Below are 24,557 nucleotides of genomic sequence, written 5' to 3'. Positions count from 1 at the left end.
TGCATCTTGTTAGGTTCAGTAACACGTTCAGAATCACAGAATTGGTATGGCTCAGAAGGTGACATCATGTTTGTATTGGTTCTCCAAATGAGCATCATGATTTATAGAATAGAATAGAGCCCTACAGTACAGAAAGAGGCCCTTCGGCCCATCGAGTCTGCACCGAACACAATCCTACCCAGGCCCTACCCCCATATCCCTACATATTATACCCACTAATCCCTCTAACCTACACATCCCTGGACACTAAGGGGCAATTTCTTAGCACGGCCAATCAACCTAACCCACACATCTTTGGGGTGTGGGAGGAAACCAGAGCACCCGGAGGAAACCCACGCAGACACGAGGAGAATGTGCAAACTCCACACACACACACACACACACACACACACACAGTGATCCGAGCCGGGAATCGAACCCAGGACCCTGGAGCTGTGAAGCAGCAGTGCTAACCCACTGTGCTACCGTTAGTACCATTCCCCTGACTTTTCCCTGCACTCCAAGACATTGTTTCTGTTCAAAGAATCATCTCAGGTCCTCTTGAATGCTTCGACTGAACCTGTCTCCACCACATTTCCAGGCAGTGTGTGATTGAGGGAGCTACAACTAGACTTCCACTGCACTCCCATTCAAAAAGATGCCTGAGAGGAAACAGACAAGGTGTGGCTTTTGCTCATGTAACACAAGATTACCTTTTCCCCTCCTAATGGCAGTGTGTGTACCTACCTCAGAGACTGCCAAGGTTCTAGAAGGTGGCTCACCACTACCTTCTTAAGGGCAGTGGGAGATGGGCACTCATTGCTGGTCTGAACGGAGATACATTAAACTAGGGGATGGCACAGCTATATGTGCAATCCACCAAAGTTCAGTCTACTTTGATAAACAGAGAGAACTGGGTGGAGATTTTCCTGGTTTGTCCTGTGTATAATGCAGTGGCCCATTTGTGCACCTTTGGGATTTGCAGAATCAATGGAATAAAATGTTGATGAGTGCGGATAACAAGTGTGTGAGTGTCCTGTTATTGACTGTGGCAGTTATATTGTACTTATTAAAATGAAACTCAGCTCTCCCCACTGTATAGGAACAATACAATCAATCATCTCATGCTTAACTTTCCAGAATCTGGCAATGCCAGTACCTTCCGAGATCAGAGGAGATTGTTAAATCTACAAGTTTCTTTCTCTTTTGTATTTCTGGTTATTTACTCCACATTCACTTCCACATCTCATCCCAGGCTGGCTGAGAATGCAACAGGCTGATTCCTTGGCTTTGGAACTTACGCATCGGGGAGATCTGCATACTGATGACTCTCTAACCTCTTTCGTTCCTGCATATGGCATCCAACGCCAATATGAGATTGGTAAGGAGATGGCGTCGAGGGTAGCGTTTACGGTTAATGTTGAAGCCATTAGTTACAGAGCATTTTCTGGATTCAACCAGGTTTCAAAGCAGAGCTGATCGAACTGCAACAGCCTCCCTCCCCAGGGGGAAGTGCCGCAGATCCCAGTGGAACTGCCAGGAGGCAGAAAGGAAATCTGGGGTTGAAAGGGCCATCCCCCGAACAGCAATAACAGGCGCCGGGGAAGTGGGTCTTTGAAGTGGATGGTAAAAGGGGTAATTTGGGGAGGTTCTGCCCCCAAACAGGATTGTAACACAAACAAAAATTTGCATCTGTACAGGGGTTTCCAGGGAAATTCCAAAGAACTTGACAGCCAATGAAATACTATTGAAGTAGAAAACATGGCAGCCAACATCCAGGCAGGTGGTAGCAAAGTGATGTGGCTACTAGTAACCTGGGGAGCCAGGGTAATGCACTGGGGACCCGGATTCAAATCCCACATGGTGCATGGTGAAATTTGTAAGATCCTGGAATTAAAAGTCCACTGATCATCACGGAACCATTGTCAATTGTTGTAAAGGTCCATCTGGATCACGAATGTCCTTTAGGGAAGGAAATCTGCCGTCCTTATCTGGTTTGGGCCATGTGTGACTCCAGACCCACAGCAATGTGGTTAATTCTTAAATTAGGGACGGGCAATAAATTCTGGCCCATTCCATGAATGAATAGGAAAAGAAAATGCACAACAAGCTCTCACAAATGGCAAAGCATTAACGCTTTCAGGTAATCCATTTTGTGATGTTGATCTAAAGATAAATACTGTCCAGGACACCAGCGAGATCTCCTCTGTTCTTCCTCAAATAGTGTCAAAGGATCTTCCTAAGAGGGCCAATGAGACCTTGCTTTAACATCTCATCAGAAGTGTTTCAATAGTTTTTAGCTCCCGCAATACTGAACCTCAGTGTAGCGCTCCTTCAGTATCACAGCTTGGTATGGGCTCCTGTTCTGTCCAAGACCACAAGAAACTACAAAGGGTTGTGAACGTAGCCCAGTCTATTACACAAACTGGCCTCCCGTCCATTGACTCTGTCTTCCCACTGCCTCGGGAAAGCAGCCAGCATAATCAAGGACCCCACGCACCCCGGACATTCTCTCTTCCACCTTCTTCCATTGGGAAAAAGATACAAAAGTCTGAGGTCATGTCCCAATCAACTCAAGAGCAGCTTCTTCCTTGCTGCCATCAGACTTTCGAATGGACCTACCTCATAATAAGTTGACCTTTCTTTCCACCCAAGCTATGACTGCAACTCTCTCGTTTCCTTCTCTATGAGTGGTATGCTTTGTCTGTATAGTGCACAAGAAACAATACTTTTCACTGTATACTAATCCATGTGACAATAATAAATCAAATCAAATCAGTTTCACTGACAGCTCTCTGGATTACTAATCCAGCATCAATACCGCTTTGCCACCACCTCCCCTGATATTAGTTGCCACGTTTCCGACTACAACAGCATTTGATTGGCTATGAGGGTCTTTGGAACTTCCCTGGAAGCCCCTAAACATATGCAAATTTTGCATACGGATTTGCGTTACTTGGAGGTAAATTTCCATGGTTTTGGATTTCCAATACTTAATGCAACAAGAGCAGGAGCTCAAGATCTTAGAATTGTTCAAGTCCGGATAGTTGAGCACATCATCCACACTGACATGCCAGTGCAGTACTGAGGGAATGCTGCTCTGTTGAAGCTGCTGTCTTTAAGTTGAGAACGAGGCCCCATTTGTCCCCAGAGGGTGCCACTGCATCACTGGAAAAAGGAGCAGGGAAATTCCCCTGATGTTCTGCCTAGGTCAATGTGTGTGGGATTTACAGCCATCACTATAGAACATGGAACATTACAGCGCAGTACAGGCCCTTCGGCCCTCGATGTTGCGCCGACCAGTGGAACCAATCTAATGACCCTCCAACCTAAACTATTCCAATGTTATCCATATGCCTATCCACTGACCATTTGAACGCCCTTAAAGTTGGCGAGTCCACAACTGCTGCAGGCAGGGCATTCCACGCCCTTACTACCCTCTGAGTAAAGAACCTACCTCTGACATCCATCCTATAATTACCACCCCTTAATTTAAAGCTATGTCCCCTCGTGTTAGCCATCACCATCTGAGGAAGAAGGCTCTCACTGTCCACCCTATCTAACCCTCTGATCATCTTGTATGCCTCAATTAGGTCACCTCGTAACCTTCTTCTCTCTAACAAAAATAACCTCAAGTCCCTCAGCCTTTCCTCATAAGACCTTCCCACCATACCAGGCAACATCCTGGTAAACCTCCTCTGCACCCTTTCCAATGCCTCCACATCTTTCTTATAATGCGGCTATTCTCAGGCTGCTCTGACCCCTCACTCCAATTCCTTATCTGTATTTTTTAATATTCATTTGAGGGACATGGGCATCACTGACTGACCAACATTTATTGCCCATCCCTAGTTAACCCCAGGATCAACCACATTGCTGTGGCTCTGGAGTCACATATAGGCCAGACCGGGTAAGGATGGACGATTTCTTTCCCTAAAAAGTGAACCAGACAGGCTTTTCCAACAATTGACGAGGTCTTCATTGTAATCAGTGGATTCTTAATCCCAGATATTTTTATTCAATTCAAATTCCGCCATCTGCCGTGGGGGGATTCGAACCCGGGTCCCCCAGAACATTCGCTGAGTTTCTGGTCCAGCGATAATATCACCAAGCCATCACCTCCTTCCTGTGATAAGGAAAACTGTCAAGAGACTGAGATCATAGAGCTGACCCCTGAACTTTCAAAGTAAATTTTAAAAAATTAAAAAAACCCAAAGCTGAAAATGGGAAAACAGACGAATGAGGGAACTCCAGCGAGGAGGGAAAGTTTGGGAGCTTAAACCACTGCATACGAGCATCGTAGACAGGTTAGAGAGCTGTATGTAACTATAAATGATATGAATGGTACTGTTACAGGTATGACAGTTCATCAAAACACACAAGTCAGATTACATCCATAGGAAAACTAGCAAACTGCAGCTGCTGGGTATCTGAAGCAGAGACCTGGACACACTCGATTAATTCAGTGTCTGCGCAGTGAGCAGAAAGGGTTAACAATTCACAAATCAGACTCTTCGTCAGAACTGGAAGAGATTACAGACATGTGGCACGTAAAATAGGAGTAAGGTAAAGGGAAGATACATAGAGAAATATACCCACACACAAAACATGTGTGCACACGCACAAAACACACGCATGCATATGTGGCACACGTGCAACCATGCACACACAGACACAATCCACTAACATACGCAAAACACACACACACATGCACGTGTACACGCACACACAAGAGGAATTCACATCTGACTGCTTTTGATGCCTCCACAGTAAGTTTCAGTCAATTCGGCAATGTTTAGATATCCTGGCTGAGCTTGTTCCTCCAGCCCCGTGACAATTTACACGACACAACACACTGAGTCTATTTAATATTCCTTTAGCTTTGTGATTACCAAAACACAAACACATTGGATGTCTGGGCAATGCCAGAAGGGAAGCACCTCACTGCTGAGTTCTTGATATGTCACTTCAGTTCGTTTTGACGTTACATTTTCCTTTCTTAGCCCTTGGGAAGATTTTGCATCAAAGTCGGCTTTTGTTTCTTCAATGTGAGTTAATGTGATCAGCCAATAAGGAAAGAGGGTCTCCAACTTCATCTTCCAATGAAACGCTACCTTACTCAGAGGTACATCATGATATATTATTCAGTCACGGACAATTTGATGGGACGGGCTTTCAAATAATGGTGGCCAGGTTCAATTGTCTGAAGCTTAAACTGGTTTCAGGATCCCTCTTTACTGAACACATCTCTCGGAATTCCAACCTCTCACGGATACACAATCACCTCTGACAGTATCCCGTTTCCCTCGGCAGAATGGGCCAGGGGTTGGCTTCATCCTCCTCTGACTGGTTGACCTCCTCCTCGTGCTGCATCTCCTGGTCACTGGACTGACCTTCTGTGTGCTCCTGGATGGTGGGCAGTGCCCCCTGCAGACTGCAGCGACGGCGCAGGCCCACCAGGAGGGGCTGGGGCATGGAGCAGATGTCTGCGTTGTTGCCCAGGTCGATCCAGGAGAGCGCTGGATACTTGTTCGGCTCCTTCATCATCTCAGTCATTTCTTTGAGGATGTTCCGGGTCAGGCGGTTCCCATTCAGCGCCAGGTTGGTTAGTTTTGGAAGGGCTGCCAGGAAGGGCAACAGCAGGTGTAGACCATCATCTGACAAATCAGTGAAGCTCAGGTCTACGGAGGTCAGGTGGTTTCCGTTCAGCTGCAAGTAGTACACGACACGGTGAATGTCCCGGGGAGACAGTGGCATTCCTGAGAGATTCAGGGAGTCATTAACAAGGTTCTTCTGCAGCGCCGCCTTCAAGCTGAAAGAAAGACAAAGAGTAGATTATTTCAACCATTGCTCTTTCTTTCTGACCTGCCATTTCTAACCTGGCCTCCAAACCTGACCTACCCAATCTTAACAAAGGGGTTATAGCTCATCCTTTCGCTTCAACATGATCTTTGGACTGGGAGAACTGTGGGTCCCAATAAGAAAGTTAGGTCTCATTACATCTCAATCCCATACGCTGTGGCCACGTCAATGAGCTGGACAACATGTGCATACGGTGTCTTGGCGTTTATTGGTAGGGGGATTGAATTTAGGAGCCGCAGCGTCATGTTGCAACTGTACAAAACACTGGTGCGTCCGCACTTGGAGTATTGTGCACAGTTCTGGTCCCCACATTATAGGAAGGATGTGGAGGCATTGGAGAGGGTGCAGAGGAGGTTTACCAGGATGTTGCCTGGTATGGAGGGAAGGTCCTATGAGGAGAGACTGAGGGATTTGGGGTTGTTCTCGTTAGAAAGAAGGCGGCTAAGAGGGGACCTTATTGAAACATACAAGATGATTAGAGGTTTAGATAGGGTGGACAGTGATAGCCTTTTTCCTCGGATGGAGAAAGCTAGCACGAGGGGGCATAGCTTTAAATTAAGGGGTGGTAGTTATAGGACGGATGTCAGAGGTAGGTTCTTTACCCAGAGGGTGGTGGGGGAATGGAATGCCCTGCCTGCTGCAGTTGTAGATGCGCCTAGTTTGGGGGCGTTTAAGAGGTCCGTGAATAGGTTTATGGATGGAAAGGGATTGGTTTAGGTTAGAGGGTCATTGCTTTTCTCTTAATTGGTCGACGCAACATCATGGGCCGAAGGGCCCATTCTGCGCTGTAATGTTCTATGTTTTGTCTCTGAAAAGCAGTTATACGGAGACAATCAGGTGTTTGCTGGTGGAGTGAGGAACAGGCCAAGCCTGTGTATTTATCTAAGGAAAAATTCCTGAGCTGGTCTATGTCTGATTCCCACTGTTCTTCAATTGAAGTGACATTAGACCCTGATTGGGAATTAACGAGTCCCAGCAAAAAACAACTTGAACCAGTTAATCTGCTGACATGTTATTCAAAGAGATTTGAAGTTCTTTGGTCAAACAATTAAGTGATGTAGCAGACTGGGCACAACAGTGGGTTGGTATATTTGTGTTTGACCCTCAGCTATGGATTGCGCTCCTGCCAAACTAATAAGAGGTTGGTTATCTGCGGGCAGCTCAACTCAAATCCTTGTGGGAAACTTTAAAGCTGCTCAGAATTTAGCATCACAAAATCAATCTCACCGACAGGCTACAGGATGTCCGATCGGCACAGATGGGTAGATAGAGTTTTCCGAGGATAGGTTTATAATGGTGTTACTGCACCAAAAGGTCAGTACAATGAAGTACATGAGCAGATGAGCTTTCCAAGAATGCAGGTGGCAATGCAAAGTGAGCGGATGGCTGCGAATGAAGGGAAGCTATCCGAGCCCACTCAACAGAAGCAAAATGTGCAAAAGACAATTGAAGCTGTTCCACAAGAAAATGTTTACATCAGAGCCAAGCTGGAAGGTCTAAAGCTCAAGACTGAAGCTGAGTCAACGGGATGATGCACCGAAATCCAGAATGAGTTGGCAAGAGGTCAACAAGAAACTAAACAGGATCAGCTGATTGTCCTTCGCAGTCAAATGTAACAGGAATCTGTCACCATTCAGCAGCATGAAGAAATGAAAACTGCTCTACATAGCAGGATGGGAGCACAGCAGAAGAAACCTGAGGCAACTTTGCTGAATTACAGGAAAACTCAAGCTGAAGCAAGCAAGCTTTGCACAAAGATGGAAAACCAAATGAAGAGTCTTCCCATTACAAGAATCTCTCAGGATAAAGTCTATTTTTCTGAAAAATTCCAAAGAGAAGCTCAATTAATTTAACGTTACTCTGAGCAAACTGAAGAACCGTGGCCTGGCGGGTTCTGGGATGGTGGTAGGGAAACATAAAATTACACGGACGAGTTTCCCTCCAGGTTCCTGCTCGCCTGCCTTGGTTGTGATTTTCCAATGAGGCAGCTCGGGTCTCGGATGGGAAGACAGCCATGCCCCATTTAATGCTCTCCAGTGGCCTTTATCCTGCCCAGTCTCAACGTTTATGCTGATGGCAGATAACAGCTTGGAGTGGGGGGGGGGAGATCTCCCTGAGCCGTTCTCTGCCCTCCCCATCCGGGCTCTTGGGACTTAGCTCCAAGCTGCTCCCTGTAGTACCCCCTCCGGCCACTGAAGCGCTGTACCCGGAGGGTCAAAAGATCTGCCGGCCAATCTGATTGCATCTCACTAACTCATTCACTACCGTGACACACTCACTCACTCCCATCTCTTCCTCTCCTACACAATTGCAACTCCCTCTCTATTCCTCGGAGCCGGACTCCCTTCCTGCCTGGCTGGCCTCCCCCTCCAATGTCAACAGTAAACAATGTTAAGAAAACTTCATGCAGATTATGTCTAAGTCGCACAAACAGTGAGAGAAACCTAATGCAGCCTGAAGATAACAAGATCAAAAAGCTGAAGCAGATGACACAACTTCACGTCTGGAGATCATTCTGTCTGAATCAGCTACCCAGTGGGTGGTTATCAGGCTTCGAGTTTTTGCTATGTAATATCTGCTCTCAGACTTTCTTTGAACTTTCAGTAATATTCAGCTATTATCTTATAGAGATAAACTTATAGGGATCTTATAGAGAATGAAGGGGATGGATAGGGTAGAGGTAGAGAGATTCTTCCCGCTCAGAGAGGACAGCAGGACTAGAGGGCATAGCCTCAAGATAAGGGGGGGGGGGCAGTTTAGAACGGAGTTGAGGAGGAACTTCTTCACTCAAAGGGTGGTGAATCTCTGGAATTCTCTGCCCGTTGACGTGGTGGAGGCTGCCTCGCTAAATATATTTAAGTCACGGGTAGATAGGTTTCTGATAGACAGGGGAATTAAGGGGAGAAAGCAGGAAAGTGGAACTGACCCACTTCAGATCAGCCATGATCTTATTGAATGGCGGGGCAGGCTCGAGGGGCGAGATGGCCGACTCCTGCTCCTATTTCTTATGATCTTATTTTTCCCCAATGTGATATTTGTATTCCTCAATCATTATTATTTGCAAACAGGCAGATTGAAATTCCCAGCAGAGTGAGGAGAGAGCACCGTGATCTGAGTGACGTTTATTTCCAGCAGCTCTGACAAGCCCTATTTTTCACAGCTGTGACCTTCTTTGCTTTTGGGAGAAAACCAGGCCAGGACCCAGGAAGACACGGCAATTAGCGGGTGGAATTCTGGCTCCAGGGCAGAGGTTGGCTTTGATGTTGATTATTGATGGTTTTTTTTAATAATTAAAAAGAAGAAACCTTGTTATGTAAAGCGGGGGTGGGGGAATCTCTTATAACTTTGGCAATACGTTCACATCTGTGGAATTTTCTGGAGCTGCTGATTAAAAACAGGATTGAGCATTCCAGAACTGATCTCCTGGAGGTGGGAGAACCAAACGTAGGGAGGTAAAAGTAGGGAGGTCTTGCTGCAGCTGTATAGGGCATTGGTGAGGCCGCAGCTGGAGTACTGTGTGCAGTTTTGGGCGCCGCATCTGCGCAAGGATATTTTGGCCCTGGAGGGAGTGCAGAGGAGGTTTACTAGGCTGATACCGGAGTTGAGGGGATTGAGCTATGAGGAGAGGCTGAATAAACTAGGCTTGTACTCGTTAGAGTTTAGAAGAATGAGGGGAGATCTCATTGAGATGTATAAGATGATGAATGGGATGGATAGGATAGAGGTGGAGAGACTCTTCCCGCTCAAAAAAGACAGTAGGACTAGGGGGCACAGCCTCAAGATAAAGGGGAGGCGGTTTAGAACGGAGTTGAGGAGGAACTTCTTCACTCAAAGGGTGGTGAATCTCTGGAATTCTCTGCCCGTTGAAGTGGTGGAGGCTGCCTCGCTAAATATTTTTAAGAAGCGGGTTGATGGGTTCTTGATAAGAGAGGGGATTAAGGGTTATGGGGAGAGGGCAGGAAAGTGGAACTGAGCCACAACAGATCAGCCATGATCTTATTGAATGGCGGGGCAGGCTCGAAGGGCTAGATGGCCTACTCCTGCTCCTATTTCATATGTTCAAACAACAGTCCCAATTAAGTGCTGGAAAGGGCGGGGAAACTGGATGTGACACTGTTGAGTTTAACCCCCTGTCCCTTTAACTTGCCGTCTAGAATTCTTGGTGTGAACGAGTGTAAAGATTTGGCCAGTCTCAGGATTCAGTCTGCACTCTGCTTCCAACAGCTCACTGACCTGACATCACAGCACTCGGAGGCAAATAATTAATAACGCACCGATCCGCATCCCAAAAAAACAACCCAATTACAGAACCTTCACAAGCTCGTTGAAGAGTCGTCAAGGAGACACATTCCTTTCACTTCATTTCACTCTTCAATGTCCGGATATCAATTAATAACTCAGAACTCCCTTGTCTATCGTGACTCATCTCAGAGCTTCCATAGAGTACAACGACTTTCCACAGCAGGACGGGGAGGGGAAGGCACTGGATGGGCAAGCAGTAAGGAGGGGACGGGCTGGGGTGGGGAAAGGGGAAATTTTCAAGTTCACTGATGACGCCACCGCAGTGGGTCGGATCCCAAAACAATGACGAGACAGAGTACAGGAAGGAGATAGGGAATCTGGTGTGAGGACAATAATCTCTCCCTCAATATCAGAAAAACAAAGCAGATTGTTATCGGCTTCAGGAAGCGTAAAGGAGGACATGCCCCTGTCTACATCAAAGGGGATGAAGTGGAAATGGTCGAGAGTTTCAAGTTTTTAGGTGTCCAGATCACCAACAACCTGTCCTGGCCCCTCCAAGCTGATGTTATAGTTGAGAAAGCCCCACCAATGCCTCTACTTTCTCAGAAGACGAAGGAAATTTGGCATGTCCGCTACGACTCTCACCAACTTCTACAGATGCACCGTAGAAACCATTCTTTCTGGTTGTATCACAGCTTGGTGTGGGCTCCTGCTCTGCCCAAGACCACAAGAAACTACAAAAGGGTCGAGAACGAAACCCAATCCATCACTCAAACCAGCCTCCCATTCACTGACTTCTGCTGCCTCAGAAAAGCAGCCGGCATAATCAAGGACCTGGACATTCTCTCTTCCACCTTCTTCCGTCATGAAAAAGATACAAAAGTCGGACATCGCATCCCAATCGAATCAAGAATAGCTTCTTCCCTGCCACCATCAGGTTTTGAATGGACCTACCTTGCATTACGTTGATCTTTCTCTACAAGGATATGGGATGATAATAATGTTTTTTCTCTTTTCATTCACTGGTTTTAAGTCGGTCCGCCTTGTTGTCCAACGAGGGGCATACACGCGATGGGTCGTACTTGGGCTGCTCTTGAGTGTTCGAGATTGGCCTAGTGCTTCATGTCGTTAGTGTGTACGCTTAAACTGGACCAGATACTGGGCAAAACGACAGCTCAGTGACTATCACTGTTTGCTGTGCAGATACATGGATTTGGGCCGGTGTCTGTGGGAGTTTGCACATTCTCCCCGTGCTTGCGTGGGTTTTCTCCGGGTGCTCCGGTTTCCTCCCACACCCCAAAGATGTGCTCTTAGGCTGATTGGAAGTAATAAATTGACCCTAAATTAGTTTCCCTCAATGTGGATGGCCATAAAACAATAGATAAGGGTCATGGGTGGAAGGGTAATATTAAAATGGCGGCGCGGGCTCGTTGGGCCAAAGGGCCTGTTTCCCGGGCTGTTTTTGTTCTTTGTTCTTTGTTCACCCTAGCCAAGACTGTAACATTCTGCAGTCTCTCCTTTCCTTCTCTTTAAACGGTATGCTTTATCTGTATAGAGCGCAAGAAACAATACTTTTCACTATATACTAATACATGTGACAATAATAAATCAGCTCAAATCAAAGAAATGTTGGGAAAAGCAGTGGGCATGGTGGAATGTGGGCTATGGGTAAGAAGGAAATAGGGGGAGATGATGAGGAAGGAGACCATAGAATCCCTACAGTGTAGAAGGAGACATTCACCCCATCACGTCTGTACCTACTACAATCCCATCCAGGCCATATCCCCATAACGCCATGCATTTACTCTGTTGATCCCCCTGACACTGAGGGGCAATTTCTTAGCATGGCCAATCAACCTAAACTGCACAGCTTTGGACTGTGGGAGGAAACCGGAGCACCCGGAGGAAACCCAGGCAGACACAGGGAGAATGTGCAAACTCCACAGACAGTGACCCGAGGCCGGAATTGAGCCCGGGACTCTGGTGCTGTGAGGCAGCAGTACTAACCACTGTGCCATCCATTAGATGGGAAGAAGGGTGTGGGAAGAGGAGGATGGGGAGATGGGGACAGGGGGAGGCAGATGGGGTAGTGATGAGGAAGGAGAGGGAGTGAATATGAAAGAGGATGTGAGTGGAGAGATCGTTAAGCACAGGTTAAAGAAATGTGTATTGTCTCCAGACAGGACAGTTAGTGAGATTTTGCAAGTCCAGGCAAGTTGTGGGGGTTACAGATAGTGTGACCCAAGATCCTGGTTGAGGCTGTCCTCATGTGTGCAGAATTTGGTTATCAATCTCTGCTCAGCGACTCTGCGCTATCGTGTGTTGTGAAGGCCGCCTTGGAGAATGCTTACCTGAAGGTCAGAGGCTGAATGCCTGTGACCGCTGAAGTGTTCCCCAACAGGAAGGGAACAGTCTTGCCTGGTGATTGTCGAGCGATGTTCATTCATCCGTTGTCATGGCGTCTGCATGGTCTCCCCGGTGTACCATGCTTCAGGACATCCTTTCCTGCAGCGTATTAGGTAGACAACGTTGGCCGAGTTGCAAGAGTATGTACCGTGTACCTGGTGGATGGTATTCTCACGTGAGATGATGGCATCCATGTCGATGATCCGGCATGTCTTGCAGAGGTTGCTGTGGCAGGGTTGTGTGGGGTTGTGGTCACTGTTCTCCTGAAGGCTGGGTAGTTTGCTGTGGAAATGGTCTGTTTGAGGTCGTGCGGTTGTTTGAAGGCAAGAAGTGGGGGTGTGGGGATGGCCCTGGCGAGATGTTCGTCTTCATCAATATGTTGAAGACTCCAGAGAAGATGTCGTAGCTTCTCCGCTCTGGGGAAGTACTGGACGACGAAGGGTACTCTGTCCACCGTGTCCCATGTTTGTCTTCTGGGGAGGTCGGTGCAGTTTTTCACTGTGGGGCGTTGGAACCGATGATCGATGAGTCGAGCGCCATATCCTGTTCTTATGAGGGCATCTTTCAGCATCTGGAGGTGTCTGTCATGATCCTCCTCATTTGAACAGATCCTGTGTATACAGAGGGCTTGTCCGTAAGGGATGGCTTCTTTAACGTGTTTAGGGTGGAAGCTGGAGAAGTGGAGCACCGTGAGGTTATCTGTGGGCTTGCGGTACAGTGAGGTGCTGAGGTGACCGTCGTTGATGGAGATGTGTGTATCCAAGAATGCAGCCGAATCCAGAGAGTAGTCTATGGTGAGTCTGATGGTGGGGTGGAACTTGTTGATGTCATCATATAGTTGTTTGTTCACCATGAGTCCAAAGGAAGAAAATGTCATTGATGTATCTAGTGTATAGCACCGGTTGAAGGTCCTGTGCGGTGAAGAAGTCTTGTTCGAGCCTGTGCATGAAGATATTGGCATATTGAGTTGCGAATTTGGTCCCCATGGCTGTTCCTTGTGTCTGGATGAAGAACTGGTTGTTGAAGTGAAGACATTGTGGTCCAGGATGAAGTGGATGAGTTGTAAAATTGCATCTGGAAACTGGCAGTTGTCGGCGTTGAGTACTGAGACAGTCGCAGCAATGCCATCGTCGTGGGGGATGTTGGTGTAGAGCGCCGAGACATCCATTGTGATGAGGAGTGTCTCTGGTTCAACTGCTCCATGTGTGCTGAGTTTCTGTAGGAAGTCCGTAGTTTCGCAACGGAAGCTGGGGGTTCTTTGTACAATGGGTTTCAGAATGCCCTCGATGTAGCCGGAGAGGTTCTCGCACAGGGTCCCATTGCCCGATTCAATGGGATGGCTGGGTGTGTTTGCCTTGTGTATCTTTGGAAGGCGTAGAGATCTCCAACGCAGGGAGTACATGGGATGAGAACACGGACAGTGCTCTGAAGGTCTGGATCAAAGGTCTTGATCAGAGTGTTGAGTTGACGGGTGTGTTCTTTGGTTGAATCTACGGGTAACTGTCTGTAGTGTTCCTCGTTGTTCAGTTGTCAGTACACTTCTTTGCAGTAATCTGTTCTGTTCAGGATGACGATGGCCCTTCCTTTGTCTGCTGGTTTGATGACAATGTTGCGGTTGGTCTTGAGAGCATGGATGGCATTGTGTTGTGCTTGGGTGATGTTCAGGGCTGTCTGGTAGGTGCGGTTGATGAATCTGGTGTTGACGCACCTCCTGATGGCTTGGGCATACATGTCCACTCAAGAGCAGCGGCCTTCCTGAGGAGTCCAATTGGATTCTTTCCTCTTCTGTTGCACTGCGGATCTCTCTGTCGGCTGTTCCGGTTCATTGGCCGTCTCATTGAGTTCACTGTTGGCCTCTTGGGGTTTGTGGAAGAACTCCCACAGCCTCATTCGCCTGATGAATTCCTCTGTGTCCGCTGTGAGACTGATGGGGTTCATTTTGGTGGTGGGGCAGAAATTGAGCCCTCGGCTGAGAACTTCGACTTCATCTGGTTGAAGTGTGTAGTCCGACAAGCTCACAATAGACTTCCCTGCGGTAGTGCTGTTTTCTGCTGTGGTGCCGGGGGAGGCTTGGTTGTTGCTGGTGGTGATGCCGAGTTTCTCAAGTTTCTTGTTCTTGGTGTGCATATAGATGGTGTAGTTTCTTTGTCTCATCTGCTTCGCAGTGGGTCTGCATCCTGAGCGCAAGTTGAGAATATGAATTCTATCTTGGTTTCCAGGATGTGGCAATCCTCTATCCATACCAGGATCACACCCTTAACACCATGGGCTCTTAATGTATTGAACAGTCTCCTACGCGGCGCCTTGTCAAAAGCCTTCTGGCCTTTATCTAACTTCCTTGTTACCTCCTCAAAGAACTCTAACAGGTTTGTCAGACATGATTCCCCTTGACAAATCCGTGCTGACTCAGTCCTAGTCCTATTTTATCATGCATTTCCAAGTATCAGCGTTAAAAATCTTGCCAATAACCAGCCTATAATTTCCCATCTGCTGCCTCCCTCCCTTTTTAAACAGCTGTGTTACATTAGCTACTTTGCAGTCCTCTGGTACCCTCCCTGCCATGATGTGGGTATGCCGGCGTTGGACTGGCGTAAACATAGTAAAAAGTCTGACAACACCAGGTTTTAGTCCAACTGCCTCCAGTGATTCCTGAAAGATCACCACCAATGCCTCCATAATTTCCTCAGCTATCTCTTTTAGAACTGAGGTGTAGTCCATTTGGTCCAGGTGATTTATCCACCTTCAGATCTTTCAGTTTCCCAGAACTTTCTCCTTAGTGACAGCTAAGTGATTAACTTCTTGATGGTGACTGTAGCATCATTGTTCGCACATGGCCAGTAGACTATCTGTCTAGCAAGTTTTCTCATCCAATCTATTCCCATGTGTGAGTGATGAATTTGTTGAAGAATATCAGGTTGCAAAGATTCTGATATCCCTTTAAAAATGACTGGCCAGGGGATGCCTAACTTGACCAGATCAGGACAAAATGGTCTCAGATTTTCATGGATAAGTTTTCATGGATAAGCTGAATGGAATCAGGATATCTTTCGAAGAAGGTTTGCAATGGTTTCTGCAGGGTCAATCTTTTCCATTTCTTTTTGGCACTTGCACAAAATGTACCCGATCAATTTGGAAATATCTTCAAGTTTGATGTCAATAAAGTCAACTTTAGATATCTGTTTTCACTGGGTTAAACAATCTGCTACGTATATCTGATCTGAACATCAGGTTACCTGTCTTGTACCTGGTTTCACAGTCATCGCCTTGAATCTTTATCAAGCAACGTTGCAACCTTGATGGTACACTGGGCAATGATTTTGACCAAATCCAGTGGCTTGTGGTCGGTCTCCACCACAAATCCTTTGCCAACCAGATAGGTACGAAAACGATAATTCCAGACATTAAAAGTTAATGTTTTCCCCTCGATGTTGGACTGGTTGGATTGTGTTTACAGATTGAGATTTTGAAGCAAGTGCAGGTTTACTTGTTTGTAGTGCGAATGCTCCCAGGCCTTCCTGTGAGACTTCTATCTCCAAAATCTCCCTCGGATTGTAAAATTATAACGTCAGTGCTTCTGATAATGACTGCTCCAGTGCTCTGAAGGGGTATGAGTGGTCTTTGTGTCACAGGAAAGGCACATCATTTCCCAACGATTCCCTTAGTGATGAAAATTTTTGAGCAAAATTGAGAATGAATGGAGATGAGAGATTAAAGAGACCCGGACATCTTCAAAGACTGTCCTCATCTTGAGGAGTTGACATGACTTTAATTCTCTATTTTACTTGGATCAGGACATACACCAGCACTGGAATAAACAGAACTGAAGAAATGAATCTTTTGCTCATTTCAGTCTGTTGGACACCAATTCATAATGATGTGTTGCTTGTGTCAAACGATGCAGATTGTGGTTATGCTTTTGCTGTTCTTTCCATATTAGCTATATCAGCTGCAATACAGATGCATCCTGGCACAGTGCTTGCAGCATGGTCCATGAGAGTTTGACAGAGATCCTGGCTAACAGATGGCCTGAAAGAAAAGGTATCCTCCAAATGGGGCACAAAATGTAGTCAGCCCTTAGGACTGTTCTGTGATCTTGAGTAACTATGCTTGGCATCAAGCTTCAAGAAGGATTTTGCACCTTCAGATCTCAGAGTTAATTCTTCCGCTGTTGGTATTTTGTGAGGACAACATTTCAAAGTTGGGTTAAATATCACGGATTCAGGCATTCACTCAACCTTCATTGTGACTTGTGATCGAGCTGAGCCAGTCTGTGTGCTCCTGTATTCTTCTAATGATTCCGTCTTTCGCCATTTTGTTTAACTTGACCATCAATTTGTCTCATCTGTGGGCATATCATCATTATTTTTTCGCTTGTCAATCACCTTATGTCTGATGGGATACTGGATGGTCATTCTTATTGTTGGCAGGTACCTGATGTGTCCAGTCTGTGTGTATCAGTGTACGGTTCTTTGCAGTTGTACCAGCCTTTGCACTAGTGCACACTCATTATCAATGACCCTTCCTGTCACATGCCTGACAGGATTGAAGAAAAGCTAGCCATTCTCTTGGCGTTTGCAGAAGGTCACGCCTTCCACATGTTCTGCTAGTTTTGGGTGTTCCACTGAGAGCATCGACAGTTAGAACATAGATCAGTACAGCACAGTACAGACCCTTCGGCCCTCAATGTTGTGCCGAGCTATGTCCAAACCCAAGATTAGACCATCCCCTCCTTATATGGGGAGTGCTATACAGGTGTTCTCCATGTGCCTATCCAATAACTGCTTGAAAGTTCCTAAAGTGTCCGACTCCACTATGTGGGGGATTGTGCTTTGGATCTGTAAGTTTTGTCAGCCTGTGAGGATCGATTCGTACTTACGTAAATTCTTGAGTAACTTTTTGATGCTCTTGATTTTAAGCTTGTTTAGCAGAACCTTGCTGGAGTGTTTCCGTGGGAGTAGACACATCACTAACTCAATAATTCTGTCAGTTCTGCATCTGAAAAATCACTTTCCTCTGCTAGTGTGTACATGTAGGTACAAAATTCGAGAAAGATTATTAAACACACAAGAGACTGTGTGGGTAGATACTCCAGGATGTTGCCAGGATGATAGTTATGAGGAGAGACTTGAGATTCTGGAAATTATTTCCAATGAACAGTCTACTGCTCAGTGCCCTGAATGTATATTTAAGGGGCTTGCAGATAGCACTGTGTTTGGCATACAAGGTTCAAAAGTCACACTGGCGGGATCTATCGGTCTTGCCCGCCACGGGCTTCCCAGTAGCGAGGGGTGCATTCAGACGGAAAAGCTCTTTGACAATGAGAGGACCAAAAGACCCCACTACCAGCCAAAGACAAGCAACTGTGGTATGGAAAATGCTGCCCATCAGCTGAAAGATAGTGTGTGAGTACAACAGGTTTAAGGTGCTGGGGAGCAGGTACAGAGGAGATATCAGGGGTAAGTTTTTCACTCAGAGGGTGAGTGGAATCGGCTGCCGTCGGTGGTGGTAGAGGCGAACTCACTGAGGTCTTTTAAAAGACTTCTGGTTGAGTATATGGGATCTAATGGGATTGGGAGTTACAGATAGTTCTATGGCCTGGTAGGTATGGATGTGATCGGCGCAACTTGTGGGCCGAAGGGCCTGTTTGTGCTGTAGTGTTCTATGTAACATATATCATTCCGAAGGCATTATTACCTCCAGGGGAATGACTGGTAGGGAATGCCATGTGTGTGTTTATCAATTAGCTGATCCCACCATAGGAACCTGTTAGGCTGATTGGCAGGAATAAATTGTCCCTAAATCAGTTTTCCCTCAATCTGGATGGCCATAAAACATTAGATAGGGGTCATGGGTAGAGAGGTGGTGTTGAGATGGCAGCGTGGGCTCGTTGGGCCAAAGGGCCTGTTTCCCAGGCTGATTTTGTTCTTTGTTCTTTGTAATAGATAGTGCAGGTAATGGATGGATTTATGGAGTGGTGTTCTGAATGGATTGCAGTGTCAGTAGGTGTATCAGTGGGGTTGATGGGGGTGAATGGATAGGAGTGTAGAGTATTGGCAGCACTGTTTCACTCACACAATTATTGTCTGGCTATTCAAGTATTCATTTCTCACCATGCAAAAACACGTAGCCTACGCTTTTAAGATTCAATATGAGCATTAGACAGTAAATATTTGAAAGTATTTTGCTGGCACCGCTCGCCCGCTGACGATGCTCCTCCCTACCCATTAAGCAGCTCCCTTGATGTCTGCTCACATCAGTCAGCGACACGCTGAGAATACCTGCCAGGATTATGAATTGGAAAGTGAGGGAGACTCTCAAGCGGCTTCGAGGTTTAAAACCACACACCTCTGGTGGCCCCAGATGACTCCTGCTGACGGAATGGATTTGTGAAGACTGATTTTGAGTGTGGAAAGATAGACTAAACAAAGAGAGAGAGGAAGAGACACCAGCACAAACTGGCAGTGCCTGCCTCTATTCAGTAACATACGCAAGCTCAGAGTCAGCAATCATAGAACCCTGCAGTGCAGGAAGAGGCCCTTCAGCCCATTGAGTCTGCACCGAACACAATCCCACCCAGGCCCTACCCCCATATCCTTACATATTATACCCACTAATCCCTCTAACCTACACATCCCTGGACACTAAGGGGCAATTTTACTATGGCCAATCAACCTAATCCGCACATCTTTGGACTGTGGGATGAAACCGGAGTACCCAGAGGAAACCCACGCAGACACGAGGAGAATGTGCAAACTCCACACAGACAGTGACCCGAGCCGGGAATCGAACCCAGGACCCTGGAGCTGTGAAGCAGCAGTGCTAACCCACTGTGCTACCGTGTCGCCCCACATTCTCTTACATTCTTGTTTAGTTTTACATTCTTGTTTATTTGTGGACGAGATGTCAGTCGCAGGAAATGTAATATTTCCCCTCAGCCACCCTCGACTGACAGGCATCGAGTCATTTAAATCGGCAGAACGGCAGCGAGAGATGGAGGCAGTGAGTGAGATCAAAAGGCTGGTCTTCAGCTGAGCTTCCTGAATAAAGTGTACGTCTTTCCAAACGGAATAGTGACCCGGCACCCCGCCCCACCCCCCACCCCCCCAACAGGACAGAGTATCCCTCCACCAGCAGAAAGAATGTCCCCTCCACCCACTCAGAGAGATTCTCCCTCCTCTCAGGTTGTTGGAATGGAAGGTTTCTGCAGAGGGAGCGGAGGATGTGCTGTAATGGATTTGTAAGGTTTGGATGCTGCCTTATTTCAGGCTTGGTTAAATGGGTGAGGCTACAGATTCAGCAAATTAGCTATATTTCTGTAGTGATCTTAGAGTGGGAACCAGTCCCTGTGTGTGAGAAGTTTCAGGGAACCACCTTTGACCGAGGGGACACTATACGGACCTTGTTGCCTGACTAATTGATTTACTCTCTTTCCCACAAAGTGGCAAAGCGTCAGGTTCTGACTGAAAACTCATGTGTTTCTCCCCAGGGTAACGGTCAGGATTTCTCTCCAGATCCTCTGACACTGAGGGGCGGGGGCCCTATCTCATCATCAAGGCCTGCTCCACAGAGATCAGGCTGCCATTGTTTCAATCTCCGAGTTAAGACACAGTTCCGCTCAAAAAAGACAGTAGGACTAGGGGGCACAGCCTCAAGATAAAGGGGAGGTGGTTTAGAACGGAGTTGAGGAGGAACTTCTTCACTCAAAGGGTGGTGAATCTCTGGAATTCTCTGCCCGTTGAAGTGGTGGAGGCTGCCTCGCTAAATATTTTTAAGAAGCGGGTTGATGGGTTTTTGATAAGAGAGGGGATTAAGGGTTATGGGGAGAGGGCGGGAAAGTGGAACTGAGCCACAACAGATTAGCCATGATCTTATTGAATGGCGGGGCAGGCTCGAAGGGCTAGATGGCCTACTCCTGCTCCTATTTCTTATGTTCTTATGTTCCCCTTGCCGCCCCACACACATATGGACCCCCAGCAAACAAGGGGTAAACCCCCATACCTCCACCACAGAGCCAAACTCCTCCCCCCAGCCACTAAGCAATGGGTCACACCCCCACCACACACCATATGTGACCTGAAACTCCTTGCCCTCTCCCACCTCCTCCAGCATAGAATCCCTACAGTGCAGAAGGAGCCATTTGGCCCACTGAGTCTGCACCAATTCTCTGACAGGGCATCTGACCCAGGCTCTATCCCATAACCCCATGTATTTATTATGCTATTTCCCCTAACCTTTTTATTTACTCATTCGTGGACATGGGCATCGCTGCCTGTCCAGCATTTATTGTCCATCCTAGTTGCCCGAGGGCAGTTCAGAGTTGACCACATTGCTGTAGCTCTGGAGTCACATGTAGGCCAGACCAGGTAAGCACAGCAGATTTCCTTCCTAAAAGACATCAGTGAGCCAGATGGTTCTTTTCCAACAATTGACAATTTCACGGTCATCAGTAGATCCTTAATTCCAGATTTTTTTTATTGAATTCAAATTCCACTGTCTGCCATTACAGGATTCGAATCCGGGTCCCCAGAACATTAACTGAGTTCCTGGATTAATAGTCTAGCGATGACACCACTAGGCAAATACCTCCCCAACCTACACGTCTTTGGACACTAAGGCGCAATTTCCCATGGCCAATCCACCTAACCAACACTTCTTCGGACTGTGGGAGGAAACCGAGCACCCGGAGGAAACCCATGCAGACACAGGGAGAATGTGCAAACTCCACACAAACGGTCACCCAAGTTCATAATTGAACCTGGGTCCCTGGCGCTGTGAGGCAGCAGTGCTAACCACTGCGCCAACGTACCGCCATTAATCTGTCAGGTGAATAAAAGAGAAAGAAGAAGTGGTATTTTCACAGCACCTTTCACAACATCAGGACACTTTGCAGCTAGTGAAACACATTTCAAGTATATGCTATTACATGACACCAAAGTCAGAGGAGTTGTAGACAGTGAGGATGGATGTTACAGTTTGCAGAGGGACATAGATAAGCTGCAGAGCTGGGCTGAGAGGTGGCAAATGGAGTTTAATACGGAAAAGTGTGAGGTGATTCACTTTGGAAGGAGTAACAGGAGTACAGAATATAGGGCTAATGGAAGGAGTCTTGGTAGTGTCGACGAGCAGAGAGATCTCGGGGTACATGTGCATAGATCCCTGAAAGTTGGCACCCAGGTTGATAAGGTTGTTAAGAAGGCGTACAGTGTGTTAGCTTTTATTGGGAGAGGGATTGAATTTCGGAGCCGTGAGGTCATGTTGCAACTGTACAAAACTCTGGTGTGGCCGCACTTGGAGTATTGCATACATTTCTGGTCGCTGCATTATAAGAAAGATGTGGAGGCATTGGAAAGGGTGCAGAGGAGGTTTACCAGGATGTTGCCTGGTATGGTGGGAAGGTCTTATGAGGAAAGGCTGAGGGACTTGAGGTTATTTTCATTAGAAAGAAGAAGGTTAATAGGTGACTTAATTGAGGCATACAAGATGATCAGAGGGTTAGATAGGGTGGACAGTGAGAGCCTTTTTCCTCGGATGGTGATGGCTAACACGAGGGGACATAGCTTTAAATTAAGGGGTGGTAATTATAGGACGGATGTCAGAGGTAGGTTCTTTACTCAGAGGGTAGTAAGGGCGTGGAATGCCCTGCCTGCAGCAGTTGTGGACTCGCCAACTTTAAGGGCATTCCAATGGTCAGTGGATAGGCACATGGATAACATTGGAATAGTTTAGGTTAGAGGGTCATTAGATTGGTTCCACTGGTCAGCGCAACATCGAGGGCCGAAGGGCCTGTACTGCACTGTAATGTTCTATAACACAGGAAATACAGTAACACAGCAAGATCCCACAAACAGCATGGGAATAAAATGACCGGGGTACCAGGTTTTAATGATTGCTGGTTGAGTGATAAGTATCAGGATATTTGGGATAATTTGCCTTCCTGTTTTCAAAATAGCGCCATGGGATCCTTTACACAGACAGGGCCTCAATTTAATGTCTCACAAGGGATCAATTATTATCTTACTATCCGGGAGTCCCAGAATTAAAAACAAAGCATCAAATTCCAAGGGTGTTTCAAATATCTTCTCAAACTCTCTAAGTATGCCAGACCAATACAATTTAATTCTGACACAGGACCAGACATAGTGGGAGGGATTCTCTGGCCGTGCTCATCTTAAAACGGGAGAATCCCACCCACGGTCAATAGACCTTTGTATGGTCCACTTCTCCGCCCTCTACAACTCCCATGGCAGGCTGGAGAATTCCGGCCAGTGTCTCACCAACTCGCACAATGAAGATACAGCAGGGTCTATCCTGGCTCTTTATACGTATGATGTGGAGGTGCCAGCGTTGGACTGGGGTCAACACAGTAAGAAGTCTGACAACACCAGGTTAAAGTCCAACAGGTTTATGTGGTAGTAAACACCAGTAGCTTTCGGAATGCTGCTCCTTCGTCAGGTGAGTGGAAATTCCAAGACAGAACTCCCACTTACCTGATGAAGGAGCAGCGCTCCGAAAGCTAGTGGCTTTTGATACCAAATAAACCTGTTGGACTTTAACCTGGTGTTGTCAGACTTCTTACTGTGTTTATACGCAGACAGTGTAATATTTTAAGCTGAGTCTCCTTTGTTTTATTGCAGATTCTATTGGCATGTTCCCACATATTGCCCCAAGTCTCCTCATCAATATTCACTGCAAAGCTTTTTTTCCCAAGACTGCAGAGTCATTAGTATATTCACAAAGGATCTAGAACTTTAAGTGTTGTAAAACTTGCTGATTAATTGCTTAGGTTCAATAGATAGCAGGATATTTCCACAGGGGGACACTAGTATCGAGATACGGAAATGCCTAATTAGGAATAAAGTCTCTGCTGTATATAGGGAGGGTCTCGGAATACCATTTTGTTCACACAGGAGCTCAAAAGATAACACAGAGCTCTACTAAACACATCACCTAACCTAATGAGTGCCCCAACCTTCCAAACATCAGAACCACGCTCCATGAGACTGGGTGGCAACTTTGAATGGATGTGAGAGAGAGCGGAAGTTCAATTAAATCTTCCTTCCAGCTCAAGGCCATCCTCCACGCTCTCAGAGTGTTCATGATTATTGGATCCACACATTTCTCAGGCACAATCTTGAAACCCTTAAGAAACAACAAGAGTTTGTAAGGAGCACTGAGACTGGCCGGCTTCAATATGAAGCCAAATAGAGGTGAGGTTCCCTCTTACCCACTCACACTCAGCTGAGAGGCTAACTGATACACCTTAACATTCGGCAACCCAAATCCCCCCACTTCGAACCAGGAAGCTGCAATTTGGCCAATTTTAAGTGAGGTCTATTTTTGATCCGTGTGAAGGAACTAAACACTTCATTCATTTCCTTTAGGACCTTTGCAAAAAGCAAGATTGGCAGCATCTGTAAAGGATACAACAACCTAGGCAGCACATTCATCCTAATCAGTGCTGTTCACCCAGCCACGATATCGGTGAGGAGGATCAACATTGTAAGTCCCACTTAGTAGATGCAGGGGGTTGTGGGGCGGGCGAGCGGTGGGGGCACGTTTGCCAACACAAATGTCTGAAAGAGGGACTAACAAAAATACCCAGAGGAGTAAACCCTGAGAGGGGCCATCTAAAGGGAAATAAGCAAAGGCGGCGGCGGGGGGGTCTCCCTCTAAGCCTTCTCAGAGACATCAGTTGGAAATTTACTGGCACGCCTGTCCCAAGGCTCACAGAAAGAAGTCTGACAACACCAGGTTTAAGTCCAACCGATTTATTTGACGGTGAACTCACAAGCTTTCGAGGGGACTCCCTCTTCGTCAGGTGAATGGAGAGTTCTGGCCTCGGACAGAGCATATAACAGCACAGAGAGTTTACAGATTACTGATTAGAATGTGAATCTTTACACCTAACCTGCTGTTCAAGTCTTAAAGTGGCCGACAATGTGAGTGGAAGGAGCACTGATCACAGGTTAAAGAAACGTGTATTGCCTCCAGACAGTACAGTGAGTGAGGTTTAGCAAACCCAGGCAAGTCACAGGAGTTACAGATAGTGTGACATGAACACAAGATCC

At 46.7% G+C, this 24,557-nt stretch overlaps 1 protein-coding gene across 1 annotated transcript in view; it reads right to left on the bottom strand.

Moving 5' to 3' along the window:
• Window positions 1–3,533: 3,533 nt before the first annotated feature.
• LOC145356002 (leucine-rich repeat-containing protein 75B-like) overlaps window positions 3,534–24,557 on the bottom strand; it is a 57,835-nt gene continuing 36,811 nt past the window's right edge. The window contains exon 6 of the mRNA XM_080208555.1: window positions 3,534–5,791. Within this exon, the coding sequence (XP_080064681.1) occupies window positions 5,260–5,791 (532 nt within the window). The 3' untranslated portion in view covers window positions 3,534–5,259. The remainder of the gene's footprint in view (window positions 5,792–24,557) is intronic.

The sequence above is a fragment of the Carcharhinus amblyrhynchos genome, chromosome 20, assembly GCF_965287045.1.
Source record: "Carcharhinus amblyrhynchos chromosome 20, sCarAmb.v2.hapA, whole genome shotgun sequence".
In the NCBI taxonomy this organism is placed as follows: Eukaryota; Metazoa; Chordata; class Chondrichthyes; order Carcharhiniformes; family Carcharhinidae; genus Carcharhinus; species Carcharhinus amblyrhynchos.
Note: the sequence above shows the minus strand (reverse complement) of the source record. Positions and strands in the feature narration are given on the sequence as shown.